This window comes from Pseudorasbora parva, chromosome 14, assembly GCF_024679245.1.
Source record: "Pseudorasbora parva isolate DD20220531a chromosome 14, ASM2467924v1, whole genome shotgun sequence".
Classification (NCBI taxonomy): domain Eukaryota; kingdom Metazoa; phylum Chordata; class Actinopteri; order Cypriniformes; family Gobionidae; genus Pseudorasbora; species Pseudorasbora parva.
The window spans coordinates 23,075,530-23,099,786 of NC_090185.1; the positions used below are offsets into that span (position 1 = coordinate 23,075,530).

At 39.3% G+C, this 24,257-nt stretch overlaps 3 protein-coding genes and 1 pseudogene across 3 annotated transcripts; all 4 read left to right on the forward strand.

The window, feature by feature from the left end:
* Positions 1-1,762: 1,762 nt before the first annotated feature.
* On the forward strand, positions 1,763-10,764 carry LOC137039763 (transmembrane protease serine 9-like). The gene is made up of 11 exons (XM_067415037.1): positions 1,763-1,946; positions 2,088-2,238; positions 2,394-2,538; positions 2,718-2,984; positions 3,061-3,210; positions 6,068-6,265; positions 8,038-8,182; positions 8,288-8,438; positions 8,733-8,865; positions 10,256-10,507; positions 10,589-10,764. Exons 1-11 carry the CDS (start codon positions 1,883-1,885, stop codon positions 10,757-10,759), a joined length of 1,827 nt encoding a protein of 608 aa, XP_067271138.1. The 5' UTR covers positions 1,763-1,882; the 3' UTR covers positions 10,760-10,764.
* Positions 10,765-14,655: 3,891 nt separating this feature from the next.
* On the forward strand, positions 14,656-15,474 carry LOC137039764 (kallikrein-7-like; annotated as a pseudogene).
* Positions 15,475-17,808: 2,334 nt separating this feature from the next.
* Positions 17,809-19,027, forward strand: LOC137039521 (kallikrein-7-like). Its single transcript, XM_067414825.1, has 5 exons — positions 17,809-17,870; positions 17,955-18,105; positions 18,180-18,318; positions 18,426-18,683; positions 18,773-19,027. Exons 1-5 carry the CDS (start codon positions 17,813-17,815, stop codon positions 18,926-18,928), a joined length of 762 nt encoding a protein of 253 aa, XP_067270926.1. The 5' UTR covers positions 17,809-17,812; the 3' UTR covers positions 18,929-19,027.
* Positions 19,028-22,135: 3,108 nt separating this feature from the next.
* Positions 22,136-23,973, forward strand: LOC137040374 (mast cell protease 1A-like). Its single transcript, XM_067415908.1, has 5 exons — positions 22,136-22,193; positions 22,278-22,428; positions 22,503-22,641; positions 23,307-23,558; positions 23,673-23,973. Exons 1-5 carry the CDS (start codon positions 22,136-22,138, stop codon positions 23,853-23,855), a joined length of 783 nt encoding a protein of 260 aa, XP_067272009.1. The 3' UTR covers positions 23,856-23,973.
* The last annotated feature ends 284 nt before the right edge of the window (positions 23,974-24,257 follow it).

Below are 24,257 nucleotides of genomic sequence, written 5' to 3' on the forward strand. Positions count from 1 at the left end.
ATGTGCACTTATGATGAGGAGGAGAACCATATATGGTTCTGTTGGTCTGGTATCCACACGGATATTTCTACTGGAAAATACACGTTTTGTTTCGTGCACACGCATATGAATGCATGTTCATCACGCGGATCTTAAAGAAACACCTTTGCCGTTTATCAAAAAAAATAAAATAAAAAAAAAACACTTAAATAATTTTAATTTTCAGGCACAAAGACACAGAACACAGCCCTGAAAGCGGCTGGCATTAGCTAGCTAGACAGACCAAGAGATGCATAGCTTGCCTGTCCAGCTTAGCGAGACAACAGAAGAGATGCACATCATCTTAACTTTACTGTTATTTGCTGACATCAAACTTGGAGAGGAGAGAACACAAGTTTACCTGATTGCTGCTCCTGCAATTCACTCTCATGGTGTTTTTCCCCTATCATGGCCAGAAGGATAATTCTGCTTAATTTTCTCATCAGTGTTTAACATTGATTGACGCGCTTTGACACGAGGGAGAGGCGGGGCCTTGAGTAAATTGCGGGGCCCTATGCAGCTTGCGTAGTGAGCGTATAGGGCTGTTTGGCTCTGGTCACTCCCAAAGCCATCGCTACTGAATCACTTTTACTTTCCCACCACCGCGTTCATCTTCATAAAATCAGGTCAGTTAGAGAACAGACACTACAATTAAAAACTTAGTGTTCAATATATTGTGATTTAGCCGCTGAGGAAGTGTCAGCACAAACGCAGCAGGAGTCAGATTACACGCATCGTGATGAGCTGAATGAGCTCTCGTGATGAGAGCTGAGGTAAACACGTCCGCGCTCGGGGCAATAGTTCTCAGTGCGTGTTCAGTCTGCCGTGTTTTCAGTTCATGCCTTTGGAAGATTAACTTTCATAGGAATTAACTTGAGAAGATAAAATCCTCACTTTGCTCCACCGGCCGCACCGTTTCCATGAATGCCTGAGCTGAGCCGAGCTGCGCTGTGAGTGTGACCCCATCCCCCGTGTGCGAGTTGAAAACGTGGAAATAGCTCCCTCTGCTGGCTGTAATCTTTAGCGTCTGGCAAAACATTTTACCGATGACGCAAATCGACAATATTTGCATCACTGGAGTAATTTTTCCAGAAATAAAATGCATAAATCTCTTGTCTCAGGGGGATAAGAGAGGGGGGAGCACGATCATTCGAGTATATGCCAGGGTTTCTACTGATAGAAAGCCATATGCTAATCGCTGAAGTAACCCTTTAAGCTTTAATGCAGAAGACAGAAAAAAATCTATGACAGTTTCAACAACTTTCCATAATAGGGGGAAATGTTGAGAGTTTGATTACAGCAGTCAGAAGAGAGAATGATGTGAAATCTGTCACGTGTAACTAAAGAATTCTGTAAACCTGTGACCCAATTATGCCAAATTATTTGACCTGATAGGCACTGCAGTGACGGTAGGGTTAAAAATGGGATTAGGTTGGGTTAGACCAAAATACAGCGCTTCCTAGGGTCACAGAATTTGGTGTCACAGAATTAGGCAAACCCCATCACTCCCTCAGCCGTTATATTAGAAACACCCTTGCAGCAGTTTTTTATTTTATTTTATTTTTATTCCAAGGTATAACACACAAGACAGCATACCAAATGTGTATTCATCTTGTTTTTAATTGAAATATATAAAACTTCATTAGATGTGAGAAAGCTGAGCATTAGAAAGCTGATAACTGTGGAATGTAATCAGTCTGTGAAAATGAACTGTGGTCCATGAAACCACAAAGATTAACAAGAACAATGCTTACTCATCCACAAACCAAAGAAACAAAGACGTACTGGCAGCTCAGTGTCTCCACCCACCCTAACGTTTATAAAGTGTTTTGTCATCAAGAGCTCACTGATCGTCTTCTTCATCATGACCATCATCATAATCTCTCTGGTCCTGCTGGCCTCTCTGCTGCCACACCTGACCTTCACTGGTGAGCTGGACTGAACTGAATATTGATTCATTATTAAAATATGTCAGTATGGTCTCAGCATCTGAGCTGATGCCTCGTGTTTCTTGTGTGGTGCATAAGTGAAGTGACAACTCTCTCTCTCTCTCTCTCTCTCTCTCTCAGCTCATGTGAATGTGAGTATAGTTGACGGCAGGGAAGCCAAACCCCACTCGAGACCTTACATGGTTTCTCTTCAGAAGAACAATAAACATATCTGCGGCGGATTCCTCATTTCTGATCAGTTTGTCTTGACGGCTGCACATTGCAGAAAAAAGTAAGACTTTATTTAGACTAAACTGCAATAATGATTGATTATTCATGGAATGTCTGTAGTTAAAAGAGTTTTGTTATGTCAAATACGTATGCTTAATGTGCTTTTATAAAAGAATGCATAAAACTGTGAGAAACATTAATTATTATACCTTTCAGAGGAAATGAAATACTGACAGCTGTGGTTGGTGCACATGACATAAAAAAAGAAAATGAAGGTTCAATCCGCATCGGAGTGAAGTCCTACCTCAAGCATTCAAAATTTAGTGAGAGACCTGTTGAGAATGACATTATGCTTTTGAAGGTAAATATCTAGTTCCGGCTACAAAAAAATAATTAAAACAATAAAATAAAAAATGCACATTTAGGGCTATACTTTACTAACTTCATAGTAAACTGAGAAATCATTATAATAAACTGTGGTTTAATCTTATGGAAGATTATTAAATCTTGTCTTTATTAATGAATGCTTTTGAATTACAGCTGGAGAATAAAGTCAAACGAAGCAAACATGTTGATTGGATATCATTACCAATAAAAAAATCAAGTGACAAAACAAAAACTGACTGTAGTGTTGCAGGCTGGGGACGTCTGTACATGGAAGGTCCTGGGAGTGATCGTCTAATGGAGGTCAATGTGAATATAATGGATAACACAACATGTACAAAAAAATGGAATAAAAGTAAAAGAAAACTGAGATACTCAGACTCCCAGATGATGTGTGCATATGGCCGAGGTGGATCCTGCAAAGTATGTAATCATTTTATGAACTGAGTTTTAAATGTGATATAGCATTTTAGTGACGTGTTGATCTGTTTCTTAACAGGGCGATTCAGGAGGTCCTTTGGTTTGTGGAGACACTGCAGTGGGTATCACATCTTTCGGTGATGTAAATCGCTGTAATTCACCTGAGTATCCTAATGTGTATACTAAGATTTCAGCATATCTTCCATGGATACATAAAAAAATGAATGCTGTTACTTCATGAAGAAAAAAAACACATTTTCCTGAATTCTTTAATCTTTAATTAACCAAAAAAAACTAAACTTTTTTTCAATAAAAGTATCACATGGCAAGCATCAATCCGTCAAAGTGTCTTCATTGTCACAACCATAAACACCGGTCAGGCATGACATTATAACACGGCACCTGTTAGTGGTGGGATAGATTAGGCAGCAATGAACATTTTGTCCTCAAAGTTGATGTGTTAGAATTAGGAAAAATGTGTGTGTAATGGAAGTGTAAGGATAAGAGCAAGTTTAATAAGGGCCAAATTATGATGGCAAGATAACTGGGTCAGATCATCTCCAAAACTGCAGCTCTTGTGGGGTGTTCCCAGTCTGCAGAGGTCAGTATTAGGGGTGGGAATCTTTTACCATCTCACGATTCAATTCAATTTCGATTATTGAGGCCACGATTCGATTCATAATTTGATTTTCAATTCAAAACGATTTTCGATTCAAAACGATTCAATTTAAAAAAAATATCAAAATTAAATCCGCACCCGCCCAGACCCGTTAATATTTGGGCCGTTACCCGACCCGTGCCCGCGATAAATCGCTCGCTAAAATCATTCAAATTAAAATGCTTTATTTTTATCTTGCACCTCTCAATATCAACAGCGTCATGAATGGGCTAATGAAAGATGCTCTGCCTTTAAAGACTCGTTGTCAACAATTTCATTTACTCCACTCACCAACTTTACTTTTACTTCATCCATTGCTACTCCTGCAACGCTCGCTCTGACTGGGCTACGAGAGGCTTCAACAAAACTTGCACTGTCGCAGTGGTGGTGACGTAATGGTTCAAATGGCATATCGTTGTTGCGTGTATGTGTAATGGTAATTTGGAACATTTAAAAGACTTTAACCAAACAAAACAAAAGTAACGTGGGCACGCCCTGGTCTCGCTCGCTCTCTCGCTTGTCCACCTCGCCACAGAAATATTGCACATATTTTTCATCCGCGCCACTACCCGCCCGCACAGAGATAATTATCCGTCCGCATCCCCGCCCATGATTTTTATAAATGTCAAAATTTGCCACTTTTATGCCGTTGCAGGACTCTAAGTCGCGTATAGGCTAGTTACAAAATGGAGACGAACAGCCAGCAGATTTTATTAATTTATTAAATAGATTCATGGGACATTTCAGATCGATTCTGAATTGTTGCAAATGAGAATCTAGATTCTTCTGTGAATCGATTTTTTGGCACACCCCTAGTCAGTATCTATCAAAAGTGGTCCAAGGAAGGAACAGTGGCGAACCGGCGACAGGGTCATGGGCGGCCAAGGCTCATTGATACACATGAGGAGCGAAGGCTGGTCTGTGTGGTCCAATCAAACAGACAAGTTACTGTAGCTCAGATTGCTCAACAAGTTAATGCTGGTTCTGATAGAAAGGTGTCAGAATACACAGTGAATCGCAGTTTGTTGCGTATGGAGCTGCCTAGCCACAGACAGTCAGAGTGCCCATGCCACCACCGAAAGCGCCAACAGTGGGTATGTGAGCATCAGAACTGGACCACGGAGCAATGAAGATGGCCAAAACTGGAATAACTATATTACACTGAGATTCTTTAGCTCCAGGGGCAATGACTTGCATATTTTTGTGTCCAAGTGCATTATTTCCTTTTAAAATAAATTCATGGCATGTATCACTTTAAACCTATGTAGTGGACAGTACAGTTTATGGCCGGGCCCCTCTTTGCCTGTTACAGTGGACAAAGGTTTGCTCCATTTTGATTGGATCTTGTTGGACTAGCACAAACAAAATGTCCAACACCATCAGATAAAGATGCTTGGACAACAGCCAGACGGCAAGAAGACCTCTGGTACCAAGCCCAGGAAGGACAGGACTTCTCATTGGTCCACATGCAGTTTCTGCCCTTCACCCACCTAGAGATTGATCCCTAATGTCCTGGTTTGTGACGGCCATAAACATTCCTCAGGACCTCAGCAGTAGTGGGTGAAGCAAAGAAAGACCAAAATGATCCATCCAAATCCATTCACAACTATGTTTGGAAACCTTAAGACTGATGTAAACTACACGCATACATCTCATACTTATTCAGAGAAATAAGTATTCTCAGTGACAGCTATTTGTAATGCAACATCTTACACAAATTCAGCTGTTAATGAACAAATGAATCAACGCATGACAGTTCAATCTTCTTCCATCATGTTTGGTGTCTATTTGTTTAGTATATTGCCAAGGGTATTCTGATGGTAGTTTGGAAAGTGAGAAATGCATGATAAACTTTAAAGACACTTTAAAGAATTCTGTGTACAGTATGCAAATGAGTTCCACAGGGGAAAGTAGCCCCCTCTGATGCCAGCAGCCAATAGCAACACTGGAATGGAGAGGCACCAAATTGTAATCTCCTCCTATTCGGAAAAGGATAAAGGTACCCTTTCAACAGACACTCCTTGTTCTGAGCCTCCACATGAGAGAGACAAACAGTTCACCAGGTTCTGAGTCTGTCCAGCGAGGATTAGACTGTGACAACCAAGTTCTGAGCCTCTGGTTTAACCAGAGAGACAACACAAGATCTGAGGATCTGAATCTACAGCTTATGAGGCAGCAACAGATACGACAACGTTCTGAGCCTCCAGCCTTTGAGGAAAGAGACATTAACCAACACTACATTCAGAGTTTTATCAAGCGAGATGCCTGCAGCACGTCCTGAGTCTACATGCAGGAGAGACCAGAGCAGATTGACCAACTTCTGAGTGTCTGGCCCAAAGAGGCAGAAGACACACAGTGACATTTGCAACAAGGTTAAGCTCAAGAGAGCAAATCTTCATTTCAAGGTTCCTTCATTTGCGTGTTCCAGATTAAGGACCTTCTACAGCTACTTCATCGCTTCATCTGCGTGTTCCAGATTTTAGGACCCTTTGGTGCCCCAGGAGATCAGCATCCCACAGATCTTTGTGTTCAAGACTGTTCAAAATGGATTCCAGCTTCTTTGTCTCCCAGCAAAACCAGCGGAAGAAGTCATCACCATCGGACTGCTTACTCAACCACGTGGAACGTAAACCAAACCAAACCTCTTTCTAGAGACCTTGGCATTGTTGTATTATCAGTATATGATTTTCTAATTTACATTAGAAGTAATATAACTGATGCTAGTTAATAACAAATAATCTTTCATTTATTTGTTTGATGCATAATACGGTTCTTCACCTTAGTTTCAGAGATTCAGCAGTTTATCTTTCCATAAGATAGCGTAACTCTTCTATAGCCACACTCAACTTACTCACATGTATTTTATACATCTTCTGCACTCTATTCCTTTATCATTCATTGTATTCATTTAGTAGTTGTGTTAATTGTTCTGTTTATCTTTTGTTAATAAAATCTTTTTATTACAATTGTGTCTTCCTTCCTTCCTTGCTGATAATACAGAAGAGGCTCTACAAGTCAGAAATCTCACCAATCTTTCAGATAAATCAGCTGACCAACTCTCCCCCCTTTACATTCATTCTAAATGACTGGACAGCCTCCTGTTCTGAGTGTTCTCATACAGCCAAGGTAAAAGACCTTGACTAGTGTCCCAAACTAAGAGTGGGGAAGATGGTCATCTGATGTACTCATAACCACACCGTAAGTGACGTTTGATCCAAAAATCACAACGTCAGCGGTGACGTGAGTACCAGTCATTACCTTACTTACTGTCCTTGGGTGGACAAAAGTAAAAATCACTACACCTATTTATTTGAATACATTTTCAGTTCATTCAAATAATAAGTAGCATTTCTTTATGTTTTGGTATCTTAATGATGAAGTAGAACTTTCCAATGCATTCTATCCCAATCTTCTGTTGCTAATTCCAAAAAGTCACTTCAAAACTAGCAATGGAGGCCAGAGCCATTCACATGCTGAGAGAGAGAGAGAGAGAGAGAGAGAGAGAGAGAGAGAGAGAGAGAGAGAGAGAGAGAGAGAGAGAGAGAGAGAGAGAGAGAGAGAGTCAAAATAAAATATAAAATAAAAACAGTAATGGAAAAAGCCTCCAGAATTTGAGTTGTAAATCTTGCTAGTTCTGCAAAATAATTAGCAGCTAGCAGCTAGCAGCAAGAAGTTGCTGTCAATGGCAGCCGAAAGTGCCTGCTGCTAAAACCAGACATCGGCTGTCATTTAAAACCAGAAGTAGGCGGTACCTGTCACTTAGTCAGCGGAAACAAAGCAAATAATAATGAATATTTGAATAAAATCATACTATAGTGGATTTAAATTGCGTTTTATTAAGTCATAAAAATATTTATGCAAAACTTTTAAGAAGGGGTTCAGAAAAAGAAATCAGCTGCAACTCCTCCCCTGCCCCCAATATTAATTGTCTACCATGGATAATGGAAATAGAATCAGGCTATTAATTAATGATATACATTGCACATTCAGAGCTTTTATAAGTGTTATCCCGTACGAACTGAATGGACCAGTTATGACCCCCACTCAATAATAATCACAAGCTGAAGAGTTTTTTAAAAATACATGACGAGATTTTTCTTTTAGGCTTTATAGACAGATAGGACCAGAACCAAATCCTCTTGTACCACTGTATTTTTAGTCTATCTCTGCAAAATGGACTTCAGGATAAGGGACACTTAAATAGTGAGTCGGTTTCTCTAAGCTCTCAACTAACTTCTCACATCTAACAGAATTTACAGGAAATATTAGACATGGATTACATCACACATAGGGTAGATTCATTTACTCCTATCAAGAACTGTAACACTTATCTTTTCCACGACATTGCAAAGTGAAACCCACATGAAGCTGTGAAAGAGGAAGTATGAGCACTACTAGGGGGCTAAACCAGCCCACTTTACATTAAATGCCCTCATCAACACTGAAGAGAACTTTAGTACTCCAGAGAAACCTTCCCAGAACAGCATCATGATCGTCTCTGTGCTTTTGCTAGTCACTCTGCTACCATATCTGGCCCTTGCAGGTAAGTCTAATGGAAAATGACAGACTTCTGTAGTATTATGTATCTTCTCATTTAACCAGCGGTTCTCATTTTTCTCATTTTTTTCTCAACTGATTTCTCTCACAGCATCTGTGAAAGTGGGTATAGTGAATGGCACAGAAGCCAAACCTCATTCAAGACCCTACATGGTCTCTATACAAAGAAAGAACCAACACATATGCGGTGGCTTTCTTGTGTCTGAACAGTTTGTCATGACGGCAGCGCACTGCTTTACACAGTACGTTTTTTCATTCAATTAACAAATCATTGCAAGTCAAAGAGTCCCAGAATGCTGCAAAAGGGTCTTCACTTGGTGTCACTTTTTTCAGAATGACACATACTATGACAACTAAAGTTGCTGAAGTTGAGATAAATACTGTAGGCTATGTGTGGCTTTGCAATTGGAGCATCATAACAAAGCTTGTTATTACAAATATATATTTGTAAATGCTCATAGCTCAGGCCTAAAATGCAAAACTCTGTTTTGAACAGTCCTTATTTAAAGTGCTTGTTTTGTTCCTCATCTTGACAGAGGTGAGAAGCTGACAGTTGTGGTTGGAGCTCATGATCACAATCATGGTTCTAGCCGCATGAATGTCAAGTTCTACCACATCCACCCTGGGTATGAATCTCAAAGTCTGCTAAATGACATCATGCTACTTCAGGTAAATGATTCAGCGAGGTTTTGCAGGGCAAACTATACGAATAAGATCATGCACATATACAAAGCTAGCAAACTGAATAATAATACATTTGTTAAAATATTTTAGTACTTGTATTTCTTTTTACAATTTAAAAAACATACACTGATGAGCCTAAACATTATCACCATTATCACCAAACGTTGATAATCTCCTATGGTTACATGTCAAGGTCTGGGTTGCCTGAGCAAACAATCAATTCTTAGCCTGACAAGCCTGACCCACATCAAGATAGAGGGGTGGGATAAACGGTTGTCTTTCAAACTCCCTCTGCACGCGATAGGATAGTGCTACACCAACCAGAGCAACGAAGGTGAAACAGAGCTTGTTGATAGATTAAACATTCGCTGTATCCGATCGGCAAAACTCCAAACACATCTTCCCTTTTTAAGAATGACTTCAGTGCCGTTCTTTGTTCTTTTCTCAGAGAAAAGCTTAACTCCGAGTCGTGGTCAAAGCTGATTAGAAAGACCGCCGCCGTTCGCCAGCTTCTGTGTTTACTAGAAGCACGCAAACGCAACTCAGCCGTCATCATTATGGCCCCGCCCACCGACTCTATACACGATGTGATTTGGCCCGGCAAGAGTTAGGGGAATACAGCTCAGACGGGTATTGAGAGTTGCTAGACGACACTCGCGGGCAGATTAGATTTGCTGCCGCTAGGGTGTGTCTAGATTTCTAGGCTAATCAATTCTAGTAATCAATGTGAGAATGGAACGTGATGAAGAGTTCAAGTTGTTGCCATGGCCTCCAAATTCCCTAGACTAGTCTAATCCAATATAGTTCCTCCTTGTAACTTACGGGACTTAAAGGATCTGTTGCTAACATCTTGGTGCCAGATACACAGGACACCTCTTTCAGGGGTCTTGTAGAGTCTATGCCTTTGGCAGCACGCATAGGACCAACAGTGTTCTGTATTAGGCAGATGGTCATAATATTTTGGCTTATTGGTGTATGGAGCAATTATAAAGTACTACACTCTAAAAAATGCTGGACTAAAAACAACCCAAGTTTGGTTGACAATGGACTAACCCAGCAATTGGGTTGTTTTAACCCAGCGATTGGTTTGTTTTAACCCAGTAACTGGGTTGTCTTAAGCAACATTTAACCCAACCGCTGCTACAACAACCCAATAGTGGGGTTAAACAACTCAACCGTTGGGTCAAAACAACCCAATTACTGGGTTAGTCCATTTTCAACCGAACTTGGGTTGTTTTTAACCCAGCATTTTTAGAGTGTAGAATACATAGTATTCCTATAATCCTTATAAGTAAAATGATTTGGTTAAGTTTGTCATCTAATTTATATTCATTTTGAAAATGATCCGCATTAATGATTGAACTGCCTGCTATAGTTACAGGAAAAGGTCAAAAAGAGCAACGAAGTCAACTGGATCTCCATACCAAAGAAAGACAAGGACATCAAGGCCAAGACCCAATGCAGTGTTGCAGGATGGGGGAAAAGAACCACCAATGGTGCAGCGAGTGATAAACTTATGGAGGTTAATGTCACAATCATTGATAAAAAAGCATGTCAGAAGGCCTGGGAGAGAGACTACTCTGTCTCAAGGATGGTGTGTGCAAGTGGTCATGGAGGATTTTGCCAGGTAAAAAGTATATTCTAGACTAATCACAAACAGTGTAGCAGTTCAATTTTATTCACAGCCTGTAATTTCTCCACTTCTCAGGGTGATTCTGGAGGACCTTTGGTGTGCAACAAAGTTGCAGTCGGTGTTGTTTCATTTAATCAGAGAAACAACTGTAACTTTCCTACAAAACCCAATGTCTACACCAAGATTTCCACATTTCTGCCTTGGGTAAAATGTATTTTTGGAGGTGTGAAACAAGAGCTTCATTAATAAAAAAATTATTTTCGAACAACACACATTGTTGATTGTAGTGTGGATTTTTGGACATCATTTTATAATTTGACATCTTGATTGATTTGTCAGATGTGACAAACACCAAACCTTTTCAGTGGAAAGATGGTTTCGACCCTTCTCCGCAGTTTCCTGTGGGGGTCGATCTCGTTGAATGTGGTCAGAGACAGACTCTAGAGAAAGACTCTAGTTTTAATCGAATGACTGAGCAAAGACATAAAACTCACCACATGTTAGAAAAGGTCAGTTCTTACTGGAAGCACTTCAAAAATTAAATGTCAGCTCACACCTATCATGAGACTAGTAGCATTACATTGTCATTGAGAAAACTCTTTAAATAATACTTAAAATCCACACAGGTTTCTCAGAACATTCTCCTCATCTGCCATTGGTCAAACAGCCCCGCCCCAAACTGCTCATTTATTTTGAAAAGGTAAAAAGCCAGTGACACATTTTGCACATATAGGCACAATGAGGGGCTTCAGTGGCATCACTATGAGTAGAGGGAATACACGTAATACACTGGAGTGTTAATAATGCATTACTCATTTGTTCCTGTGTAGTTATTCATTAATAATGGAACAGTATTCTAAAGTGTTACCTCGTTTTTTCCTCCATTGTTGTGGTTGAAGATTACATAATCAATAAGGGAAAAAGCTTCAAAAAATTCTTATGGTATCACAATATATGGTATCTGTGCAGGTCGAAAAAACAAGATGACTAAAAAGTGCACATTTAACAATAAAGTATTAGCATTTAAATATTTCAAGCACTTCTGGAGCACTTCTGGACATTTAAAGCACTTCTGGAGAGAAAATTGGAAAATGAGTGAAAATCCCCCAATCCCAGACTACAATCCCCAGTGCTTGGTTGCTGGATGGTGTTCCACTTCCGGCCTTGAAGATATCATCTGTTGGCATCCACAACAGCAAGAAAACATGGAAGAAATGCAGACATAACATAACAAAACTCCCACCAAACATCATCTGTGTGGGAGGATGTTACGGATTTATGTGTAATTCCGTTTATTTATATATTTGTGTTTATGCTTTTGTCGTTGTTGTTTGTTTGCTTTGTTGTGTTTTTGTGTTATGCAGGACTTCCAGTTGCGGTAAGGTCCACCTCTTCCTGTGAGGATTGGACCGTAGTAATTAATGAGGGTTTAAAACCATCCCTTCCGCTTCCAGTCGGTGAGCTGTTGCGATTCCAGGCCGGTCGCACTTCTCCTGTCTCCTCTCCAGCCGTCAGACCGCCATTATGGATTCTTTCGATTTTGTTAATTAAGTTTCTATTTATTTCTTGCTTTGGATAATGGATGTTTTGTAGGGTTGACCTGCCCTTTTATTTGTGCAACTTCGTTCGCTCTGTTTTGTTAGAGTAGTTTAGGGTAATTTGTTGGATTTTGATTTCTTACCTCGAGGGAAGTTAGTTTTGAATTTTTTAGTTATTCATTTTTTTTGTTTGTTATTTTGGGCCTTGGGTCTTCCTGACGATTATACATCCATTTTATAAATGTTAGTTTAATTTACCAACTTATGTCAATTGACTTCACTTTAATAAATGTTTATTCTTTTTTCTTGAATTCTGGCTTTTTTGGTTTAGGTAATTTTTATTCTAAATCTAAATTTTTATTCTGGCTTTTTTTTGGTCTGACAACTGGCCGGGGAGTCATATTTTTTATTTATTTGATTTATTACGGTCTAACCCTAGACGGATCGTAATAGAGGATATAAATAGAACGGAGGTGTGCTGGATGAAAACATGTAAAAAACTTGACACAGGGTCTTAAAAGCCCATGTGTTGACATAATTTCCATTGTAACAGGAAAACAGGGCAGGATATCGAAAAGCTCCTCACCCTTTTTTTTTTTAAACTGCCAATATTGTTTAGTTTATATCACAGTTTAAATGTTCAGCTCGGTAAAGCCACAATTTCCTCCTAATCTCTAATCTCCTCCATATTGGTTTAAAATATAGCATTCTGTGCAAAATTCAAATGGGTCCGATATGTTTCGTGGTCTGCACCGACTCGGTCTGATCCGATTTGTGCTATTGTGTCTCTAGACCAAAGTCGACTGTGTGAGCGATGCAACGGTCCACATGAAACTAATGTGAAACCAGACTTCATTCACCTCTACTGAAAGCATATTTTGAAAGAAAATTGTTTTATATATACCGATCAGGCACAACATTAGACAACCGTACTGATATTGTGTTGATCCGCATTTTGCTGCTAAAACAGCCCTGACCTGTCGGGGCATGGACTCCACCAGACCCCTGAAGTTGTGCTGTGGTATCTGGCACCAAGATGTTAGCAGCAGTTCTTTTAAGTCCTATAATTTGTAAGTCCTCCATGGATTGGACTTGTTTGTTCAGCACATTCCATAGATGCTCGATTGGATTGAGATCTGGGGAATTTGGAGGCCAGGTCAACAGCTCAAACTTGATATTGTGCTCCTCAAACCATCAGTGGTTGGCTTCTTATCTCAAAGACAGAACCTTCTCAGTGAGCAAGGGGAAGTCTTCTTCATCAGATCCCCTACTATATGGTGTGCCCCAAGGGTCCATTTAAGGCCCGCTCCTCTTTTCAATTTATATGCTGTATTTTGGTGTCATTTTTAAGAAGTATAGGATTTCTACTGCTATGCTGACGATACAGTTTTATCTACTGAAAAAAACGGACAGTTCTTATCCCTTGGACACACTGTGCGTCGGTTTTAAAAAGTTGGATTTTTTGCAATTACAAGAAAGCAAAAGGCCCATCCAGGTCTTTTATCTCTTTTTAATTTAGGTTCTTAAATTCCCTGTTCAACCACATGTAAGGAATCTTGGGGTTACATTTGATTCATCACAAAATTTTGGGAAACAAATTAGTTCAGTGGTAAAGGGCACTTTCTTTCATTTGAGATTGATTGCGAAATTAAAACTCCAAAAGGTTTAGAGACCGTAATCCACACCTTCATAACATCACGTCTGGTGTTGCCTGCTCAAACTACAATCTCTTGTCTGCAAACTGTCCAAAATGCTGCAGCAAGACACAAAAAAAGAGAGATCACATATCTCCCATTTTAGCGACCTCACCTTGGCTTCGTTCAGAATCTATTTTAAAGCAGTTTTTGTGTGCTAGGCTCTATCCAGTGTTTCACCAAATTACATAGTGACCTTCCGATTCTTTACATCCCTAAGGACTCTTAGGTCTTGTAATCAGCTTCTTTTAACTGTCCTACCGTCCCAACGGCTACGTCGCTCTAAAACGTAAACCGCTGTAAGGGTCTTCTCTGCTGTAGCACCTAAACTCTAGACCGGTCTGCCCTTCAATGTGCGGTCTGCTCCCCCATTAGCCAGCTTTAAATCAGCTCTTAAATCTCATTTAAGATGGTTTATCTTTCTTTCTGGCTTTTGATTAGATCGCTATTGGTAGATTTTTATATTTCTTTATTATTTGGATTATATCGGGTCTAATGTGTTTATATTTTGTATCTGCATTGTTTTTTTTTATGCTTTCTTTTTATATGCACATTGTATTACTGTACAGCACTTTGGTGCATTTCTGTTGCTTTTAAATGTGCTATAGAAATAAAATTTAACTGGACACAAGTTGCTCCAAACCTGTATAAATTTCTGTTCTACTGAACACAAAGTAAGATATGTGGAAGAATTTTTTATAACCAAGCAGATCTCGGCCCCCTTTGAAAAAATGCTATGGTATAGTCCTTATATTCAAGGAAAGCAAAACACTTATTTAGACTCATTTAGAACACAAAAGGTATAGCAAATTCATAATTTATCATCATCTCTTTCTGTCAAGATGTCGTGTCATGTGGTGTAGCCCTATATAAATGACTGTGGTGGTCTCACCAGCAGCGTCTTATCAAGATGACTGCAGCGTACCGCCTGTTGCTCTCAGTGGCTTTGACAAGCCTAACACTGACTGGTTAGTACAATTATGCTTTACTGATAATACAATGATAACTGACCTGCTTCTGGTTAACTAAAACTTGCATCTTCATTGGTTTAGGTACATTTGGAGCCGATATCATCAATGACAAAAAAAAAAAGAACAGCTCCATGCTTTACATGGCATTAGTTCAGAAATTAAAATGTATTATTAAATATAATATTAATTATTATTAAGTTATAATCTCCAGTCATTTTTTTTGTATTATACATTTTATTATATTCTAGCTGTCCGAGAAGCTGAAAACTGGCAGAGGTGTCAAAATCAAAATCCCAAAGAAAATCCCAGACAAACCACTGAAGCCTAATTCCAAGTGTCAGGTAGCGGGATGGGGTAAAACCGAACAGCATGATGTGGTGAACGATCTGCTGATGACAGATGTGTTGACTATCAACTTTACAACCTGCCAGACGGAGTGGAAAGAGCTGCGAGTGAAACTCCCCAACACAGTCCTGTGCACTGAGGGTTTCAAGACTAAAAGTGTCGCTTGCCAGATGTGTCTACAGCGATATTTTAGTGATAGTTCATAATTTGCAAACCTATATTCTCAAAAATATGAATGTAATCAATATCAAACATACTATTGCAGGGCAATTCGGGTGGACCGCTAGTGTGTCCGTGGGACAGCAGTGGGCATCGTCTCTTTGGACCGCTATGACTCAAATGTCCCCAATATTTACAGTCAAATTTCAAAATACACTCTCTGGATCAAGAATGCGATCAATGGAGGAGCCTGATGCCTTTGAAACTGAATTGTACAGTTGTTGTGTTGTGTTATCAGAGGTCATTCAGTCTCATTTTGATGTTTCTTAGAAAGTCACAAAAATGTTTTTGGGGAAAAAAGGGAAGATATTGCTTCAGAAAGTGCATTTGCTGTCACAAGAAAAGTTCTCAGCATTTGTTGTATTTCCTTCAGTTTAAAGCATTTATTTTTAACTATCTATAGGCCATGATGCACAAAACCCACAAACCCTGTATTTTTTTCCATGCACATACATGTTCTCTTACTCCAACATGTTCTGGTAATACAACATGTGCGGCCACAAAAAAACCTTTCAAAATGAGTCAAGACGTGCAAAAGGGAGTTGGGGTCCATCTTGACACGAATGCAGCATCAACTCTGTGGTCAAGCTGAATAGTGTTGCTAAGTAACGCATTAATGTGGTTAACAGATCATTTCCTAGATCAACATCAATTGTCTTGAACACATTCACGCAGAAGAACTACATCCATCAAAATATTTGCTTTACGACTTCAAGATGTATGTCTTTGTTATTTCTGCAACCCGAGAGCACATGCGCAAAACAAAAATAATGAGATAGAAATGGGTTTACATACCATTATAATCTTCATATCTTACATTTTACAAACTCTAATTGTTGTTCCTCAAAACTTAATGTGACTCAGTCCAACGTATGAGCGGCGACTCGGACATAAAAGACAAAATAAAAGTTTTGTGTTGACTGTATTTTGTGAATTATGATTACATATAATACTGAACAAATAAATTGTTTTGCTAATGATTGAGTCTGTATTTTCTCAATGACAAATTATGGGCAAGCAGAAATATTAGTGTTTGTGTGTACATAATGCATTCATACACATACATATTAAACTTAAATACACATTTGAGATTTTATTTTCCTTTCAAGCGTAACAAAATATCCTGGAAGACTAAAAATAAAAAGGTGTTTTTTTTTTGTTTTGTTTTTTTTTTTAACAAAGGAGGAGTTAATCATTCAGAAAAGGTTGATTGACAATATTACATTAAAGGGTTAGTTCACCCAAAAATAAAAATTATTTCATTACTTACTCACCCTCATGCCGTTGGACACCCGTAACACCTTCGTTCATCTTCAGAACACAAAGGAAGATATTTTTGTTGAAAGCTGATGGCTGAGAAAGGCTTCAGATAGGCCTCCATTGGCATTCAGTACATTCCCACTCATAAGACCCATAAAGGCACTGAACACATCGATACAAAGTCCATCTCACTACAGTGGCTGTACAATAATGTTATAATGCGACATAAAAAGTTATTGTGCACACAAAAATCAACATACCGACTTTATCCACCAAGTTATTAATGTGAACTTGACGCATGCGTGAGAATATGTCGGAGATCAGATACATGACCTGGAAGGAGGAGTACCGCTATCGCGTGAGTTCACATCCGAGACCTACACGGAAGACAATAACTTGGTGGATAAAGTCATTATTTAGATTTTTTTTTTGTGCACAAAAACTATTATCGTCGCTTCGTAAAATTATTGTACAGCCACTGTAGTGAGATGGACTTTGTATCGACGTCTTCAGTGCCTTTATGGGTCTTGTGAGTGGGAATGTACTGAATGCCAATGGAGGCCTATCTGAAGCCTTTCTCAGCCATCAGCTTTCAACAAAAATATCTTCATTTGTGTTCTGAAGATGAACGAAGGTGTTACGGGTGTCCAACGACATGAGGGTGAGTAATTAATTAAATCATTTTCATTTTTGGGTGAACTAACCCTTTCATTTTCTTTGATTATACTAACATTTGAAAATGTATTCTCAATTGTATTCAAGGAAAGCAAAACTTATTAGTGTCACTGTGCAAAAGATAGCAAAATTCTGCATTTTGCATCATCTCTTTCTAGTGTCAGGATGTGTCGTGTCATGCAGAGGCATAGCCAGAACTTTTTTGTCAGGGGTGGCCAGGTAAGACCCAGTGATTTTATTGGGGTGGCCAAAAAAGGCCTGTATAACCTGCGTGGAATACCTTAAAACGGATGTGGAATGAAATGCATAAAACGGATTTCATGTAACTGCAGCTCAACAAACTGGTTAAACATGTCCACTTATTATAGGCATCTTTAGGCTTGTTAATTTCCCCATATTAATAGGTACTGTGACAACTTAGTTCAGGTGGAGTGTGTATATGGCATTTGTTCGAGTGTCAGTTCTTTTTAACTGAAAAAAACAAGTCAAGCTTCAATCAGGGGTGGCACTGGCCACCCCTTAGCTACGCCCCTGGTGTCATGTGGTGGAGCCCTATATAAATGACTGTGGTGGTCTCACAAGCAGCATCTTAACAAGATGACTGCAGCGTACCGCCTGTTGCTCTCAGTGGCTTTGACAAGCCTAACACTGACTGGTTAGTACAATTATGCTTTACTGATAATACAATGATAACTGACCTGCTTCTGGTTAACTAAAACTTGCATCGTCATTGGTTTAGGTACATTTGGAGCTGATATCATCAATGGCAAAAAAGTCAAGAAGAGCTCTATGCTTTACATGGCATCAGTTCAGATTGATGGAAAACACAGATGTGGAGGATTCCTGATCGACCCGAGCTACGTCCTGACGGCCGCACACTGCGACAAAGGGTATGTTAGTCTACAGTTAAAGTTTGCTGTTCTACAAAACTGTCCACTAATCTGCAATTGTTTTCATGCTAAAGTGGAAACATGACTGTGATCGTGGGAACCCACAACATCAGCCCAAAGGCGGCCAATCTGAGAAGATATACAGTCCAACATAAACATAAGCACCCATCTTTCAGAAACGTCAAAACTGGCAATGACATCATGCTTCTGAAGGTACAATAATTCATAAGATTAAAATGTATTATAAAATACAATATGAATTATTCTTAAGTTATAATCTACAGTCAAAATATTTAATTATACATTTTATTATATTCTAGCTGTCCAAGAAGCTGAAAACTGGCAGAGGTGTGAAAACCATCAAAATCCCAGACAAACCACTGAAGCCTAATTCCAAGTGTCAGGTAGTGGGATGGGGTAAAACCGAACAGCATGATGTGGTGAACGATCTGCTGATGACAGATGTGTTGACTATCAACTTCACAACCTGCCAGATGGAGTGGAAAAAGCTGCGAGTGAACCTCCCTCAGAACGTCCTGTGTGCTGGAGGCTACGAGACCAAAAGTGGCGCTTGTCAGGTGCTTGTCTTGGTGAAAGTTCACAATTTGCTATTCTATTTTCTTCTGAACACAATTGGGAATCAATCTCGCATGCATTTTTCTTGCAGGGCGATTCGGGGGGACCGCTAGTGTGCAGAGGGAATGCAGTGGGCATCGTCTCTTTCAACATGGGCCGCTGTGACTACCCAAATGTTCCCAATATTTACACTCAAATTTCAAAATACACAGCCTGGATCAAAAAGGTGATCAATGGAGGAGCCTGATGTCTTTGAAACTGAACTGCACTGTTGCGCAGTTCACTAAACAGCTTTTACGGTGACACGTTAATGCTACCTGTCAAAATGATTCAATAAAAGCGAGAAAATAAACAATAAAAGTTCAATAAGCAATGACTATGCATTTCTTTATTTGTGAAGGGCCACTTCACAGAGAGTGAAACCAGTCTGGGGCTGTTTGATACTCAACCACAGCTGAAGTTCACAGACATCACCACATCCTAGAAGTTACTCAACAGTCTTGTTAAACTAAAATAGATTAAAACATTAGAGAAGACACAAACTCCAAAAATAAATGTTGAAGTGTCTCTACAGGAAATGTAGCCAGTCACAAAAATGTTGTTGGTGGAGGAGGCAGGTTTAAAGAAAAAAAGAAACTGCTTCTGAAAAAGTTATCATCCTTTGTTGTATTTCCTTAGGTTTAAAACAGATGTCTGTTGAACTATGTAGCTATGTAGATGCACAAAACCCACAAACCCTGTATTTTTTTCCACGCACATACATGTTCTCTTACTCCAACATGTTCTGGTAATACAACGTGTGCGGCCACAAAAAAACCTTTCAAAATGAGTCAAGACGTGCAGAAGGGGGTTGAGGTCCATCTTGACACAAATGCAGCATCAACTCTGTGGTAAAGATGAATAGTGTCGCTAAGCAATGCTTTTAGGTGGTTAACGGATCATTTTCTTAGATTCGATTTTTGTCTTAAACACGTTTGAGACTTTATTTTCCCTCAATGGGTTACAAAATATCCCGGAACTCTTCTTTAAAACAAAGGGTCAGTTAAAAGGAGTTGAGCATTCAGAAAAGGTTGATTGACAATATTACATTGAGTTTATTTGATGATACTAACATTTGGAAATCTAAATACAGTTCAAAACGCATCTGTGTGACGTTAATTTTCTAGGAAGTTAAGGATTCGGTCGCAAATTTAGCCACAATTGTTGAATACAGTCGAGATGGCCAAGACTTCAAAATTAAGACAGGCCAAAATGACCATGTAAAGAAGACATATGATGTGCTTAAATTCAGGTACGATGTCATACTAGATGTTATACTCAAATGAACCTAAACATTATGTCCGCCTTCCGCCTCCACGGCCCTCTACGTGCTGCCAAAACAGCACTGACCCGCTGAGGCATGGACTAGACCCCTGAAGGTGTCCTGTGGTATCTGGTATAGATGTTGGCAGCAGATCCTTCAAGTCCTGTAGGTAGCGAGGTGGGGCCGCTGAGGATTGAACTTGCTGGTTCAGCACATCCCACGGATGCTCAGTTGGATTGAGATCTGGGGAATTTGGAGGCCATGGCAAAAACTTGAACTCTTCATCATGTTCCTCAAACCATTCCTCTACAATGTGCGCAACACTCTGACTCTGAGTCAGTCGCATTGCCATAACAATTTGGCCCATGTCGAAGTCACTCAGATGTGTATTCCTGCCCATTTCTCCTGCATTCAACACATTGATTAGGAGAACTGAGTGTTTACTTACCATTTAATCTACCCGAAACATATTATGTAGCCTAGAAAAGATAGGATATAATAAATGATATTCGCTTCCCCTGTCAATTGGTGTATATTAAGCATATCCAAGAACTTTGTTATTACAACACATCAAATTACAACACCCATGGATCGTTGGCTGTATGTCTGATACATATGGTACACTTTTCTGGAAACACTTTGTGATTTTCGAAGTCGTCATCTGATTGGTTGCATTCTACAGGCTGTCCATGAGACGTGTGTTGTGTTCTTGTAATGGCCCACCTGGAAACAAATGTTGTGACGCCAAACTCCCTCATGGAAGAAGAACACCATTGATTACAATTGTGAGAATGAGCGCTTATCAGGATCAAGTAAATGCTGGATTTTCTAAAGAATGTGATGTTCGTGGCTCCATTGTTGCAGTAAATTTATATATTGTTCTTAAATTAGATGCACACCGGTCTGTTACTGCAGGGACATCGACTTTACATTTTAAATACAATACATTTACATACAAATCAAACTGTGATTGGTTGGGTTGCATGTTAGTCAAACGCCCTTTTGGGAAGCCCACCATGACCAACGGAAGCTGCCGAAAGAGTCTTCTACAATCAGTCTAAAGGTCTGGCAAGTGAGACCAGGTCTACCCTAGCCTGAAAAATAAGCTTTTTTTAACTCTATTGAAGCCTACAAAACAACATCTGTAGGAGATTGTGTGCCTGATTTCAAATGTTGGCATGCAGTTTTTGAGATTTCCCCATTCAAATATATAGGACTTGGTCTTGGATGCCCCAGAGGCATTGCAAATATGGCCACCGATTGAATAAACTTTCATTGAAAGGGACTTTGTCTGTGTTCTCTCCCCGTTTGAAAAACTCCATATTGTAAATCAATCAGTGATTGAAAAAAATGCAGATTCAAGTAGCTTTAGTAACTAGGTAAAAAAGCTTCACATTGCCAAATCATTGGTAGGGCTCTGATTCAATTGTGTTGAGCATTGTCAAAGTTACAGGGAACCATGGGCAGCAAATTAGGCAGTGATTGACAGCGTTCTGATCCAATGGCGTTGTGCATCGTCAGATTAACCGTACCTGTTCTTGACAAGGGGCGGATTAGAAAATGAGTGCTCCCCAGCACTGGTGACAAGTGTTGTGGCAAATTCTGACCACTGCCAGATTGTTTCCACCCTGAGTCCCTGTATAGTTTAGGATTAGGTGCAGGGATGGGGTTAGGATTAGGGAACCAGGTAGCAGCCTCAACAAGGGAGTAATACAGCATTTTGGGAGGAAGTTCAAATTTGGCACAACACTGGTGTGGAGTTTTGAAACTGACGTAGGAAGGGATGATGTAAGATTAATCCGCCACGGATGCTGTGTGCTCGCCATTTGTCTGTTGTTTTAAAACCACCGTCCAGTAACACTAGTTATTATTAGTAATGTATAAATAGATTAATCAGATTTTTTTTCAGGCCATATCACATGGGCTCCTAGGCTACAGACTAGGTTAACCAGCCAATGCCTAAAATGCATTAGGTATGATATGCTGGAGAAAAACTTGTATTCAAGGAAAACAAAACTTATCAGTGTCAAAGTATGCAAAAGGTTGCAAAATGCATCATTATTTATCATCTCTTTCTGTCAGGATGTTGTGTCATGTGGTGAAGCCCTATATAAATGACTGTGGTGGTCTCACCAGCAGCGTCTTAACAAGATGACTGCAGCGTACCGGCTGCTGCTCTCAGTGGCTTTGACAAGCCTAACACTGACTGGTTAGTACAATTATGCTTTACTGATAATACAATGATAACTGACCTGCTTCTGGTTAACTAAAACTTGCATCTTCATTGGTTTAGATACATTTGGAGCTGATATCATCAATGGCAAAAAAGTCAAGAAGAGCTCCATGCTTTACATGGCATCAGTTCAGATTGATGGAAAACACAGATGTGGAGGATTCCTGATCGACCCGAGCTACGTCCTGACGGCCGCACACTGCGACAAAGGGTATGTTAGTCTACAGTTAAAGTTTTCTGTTCAACAAAACTGTCCACCAATCTGCAATTGTGTTCATGCTAAAGTGGAAACATGACTGTGATCGTGGGAACCCACAACATCAGCCCAAAGGCAGCCAATATGAGAAGATATACAGTCCAACATAAACATAAGCACCCATCTTTCAGAAACGTCAAAACTGGCAATGACATCATGCTTCTGAAGGTGAATATTTCATTAATAAATTTAAATGTATTATATTATATAGAAATATATTCATTGTATTGGGTTTTGTATTCATTGTATTGAGTACTAGGCTATAATTTAAATAAAATATCATATTTAATTATGCATCAAATGTGAATATTTATTATATTATGTATATTTAATTACACATTTCTATTTAAAGCTGCTGTCTGTAACTTTTTCTGCGTTCAAGATTTACCTAAATTATATAATGAGAATGTACAACATGAATCCATTTCCCAAACCGTGCTTTTGTCTTGCTCTGAATAATTACGGTACACTTATAATAAGTGTTTATACTGGGACTATTTCAGACCGGAGGAGCACAGTCCCTGCGTGACTCGCCATAGACTATACGGAGAGAAGTAGTTCTGGCTGCAACGTTCTTTCCCTGAACTTCCATGCAGTTTTGTTTATTAACCCCAAGAGTGCAAAAAGTTACAGACTGCAGCTTTAAGAAATTAATAATAATAGTTTTAAAAAAGTAAATGTATTATTTATTTACTTATGAATTAATGTAAAATTAAATATTTATTTACTTTGTAAAATGTAATATTTATATTTTAATTATAAACTAAGTCATTTTAATAAATATACCATTAATGGTACTCATGAAGACCGCATTTTATTGTGTGAAATTCTAGCTGTCCAAGAAAATCGACAGAAAAGTGGAAACCCTCGAAATCCAGAGCAATGATGAACCACTGGAGCCCAAGTGCAAAATTGCTGGATGGGGTAAAAGTAAACCGCAGAATGTACAGCAGAATGTAGATAATCTTTTGGTGACAGAAGTGCAGACTATCAACTTAACAACCTGCCTGCAAAACTGGAAAGATCCACTCCCAGACAATGTCCTGTGCACTAAGGGTTTCAAGAAAAAGAGTGGCGTCTGTCAGGTATGGTAACAGTAATATTTTGGATAAAGTTCATAATTTGCAAGTATTATTATTCCTCTAGAATATTCTTCAGAGCTCAAATGCTTCAGAATATCAAATGCATTGTTCTTGCAGGGCGATTTGGGTGGACCGCTGGTGTGCCGTGTGAAAGCGAAGGGCAAAAAGAAAGCGAAGGGCAGTGAGAAAGCGGTGGGCATCGCCTCTTTGGAAAACTGTGACAAAAATGTTCCCAGTATTTACACTCAAATTTCAAAATACAAACTCTGGATCAAGAAGGTGATCAATGGAGGAGCCTGATGTCTTTGAAACTGAATTGTACAGTTGCGCAGTTCACTAAACAGCTTTTACGGTGACACGTTAATGCTACCTGTCAAAATGATTTAATAAAAGCGAGAAAATAAACAACAAAAGTTCCATAAGCAATGACTCTGCATTTCTTTATTTGTGAAGGGCCACTTCACAGAGAGTGAAACCACTCTGGGGCTGTTTGATACTCAACCACAGCTGAAGTTCACAGACATCACCACATCCTAGAAGTTACTCAACAGTCTTGTTAAACTAAAATAGATTAAAACATTAGAGAAGACACAAACTCCAAAAATAAATGTTGAAGTGTCTCTACAGGAAATGTAGCCAGTCACAAAAACGTTGTTGGTGGAGGAGGCAGGTTTAAAGAAAAAAAGAAACTGCTTCTAAAAA

Bases quoted from the DNA above. Each gene is read 5' to 3' on its own strand.
- LOC137039763 (XM_067415037.1), top strand. From the start codon at position 1,883: ATGACCATCATCATAATCTCTCTGGTCCTGCTGGCCTCTCTGCTGCCA. The intron at 2,239-2,393 runs GTAAGACTTTAT...TATACCTTTCAG, and splicing joins GCTGCACATTGCAGAAAAAA to AGGAAATGAAATACTGACAG. The intron at 8,866-10,255 runs GTAAATGATTCA...TGCCTGCTATAG, and splicing joins ATGACATCATGCTACTTCAG to TTACAGGAAAAGGTCAAAAA.
- LOC137040374 (XM_067415908.1), top strand. From the start codon at position 22,136: ATGACTGCAGCGTACCGGCTGCTGCTCTCAGTGGCTTTGACAAGCCTA. The intron at 22,429-22,502 runs GTATGTTAGTCT...TTCATGCTAAAG, and splicing joins GCCGCACACTGCGACAAAGG to TGGAAACATGACTGTGATCG. The intron at 23,559-23,672 runs GTATGGTAACAG...TTGTTCTTGCAG, and splicing joins AAAAGAGTGGCGTCTGTCAG to GGCGATTTGGGTGGACCGCT.
- LOC137039521 (XM_067414825.1), top strand. From the start codon at position 17,813: ATGACTGCAGCGTACCGCCTGTTGCTCTCAGTGGCTTTGACAAGCCTA. The intron at 17,871-17,954 runs GTTAGTACAATT...TCATTGGTTTAG, and splicing joins GACAAGCCTAACACTGACTG to GTACATTTGGAGCTGATATC. The intron at 18,106-18,179 runs GTATGTTAGTCT...TTCATGCTAAAG, and splicing joins GCCGCACACTGCGACAAAGG to TGGAAACATGACTGTGATCG.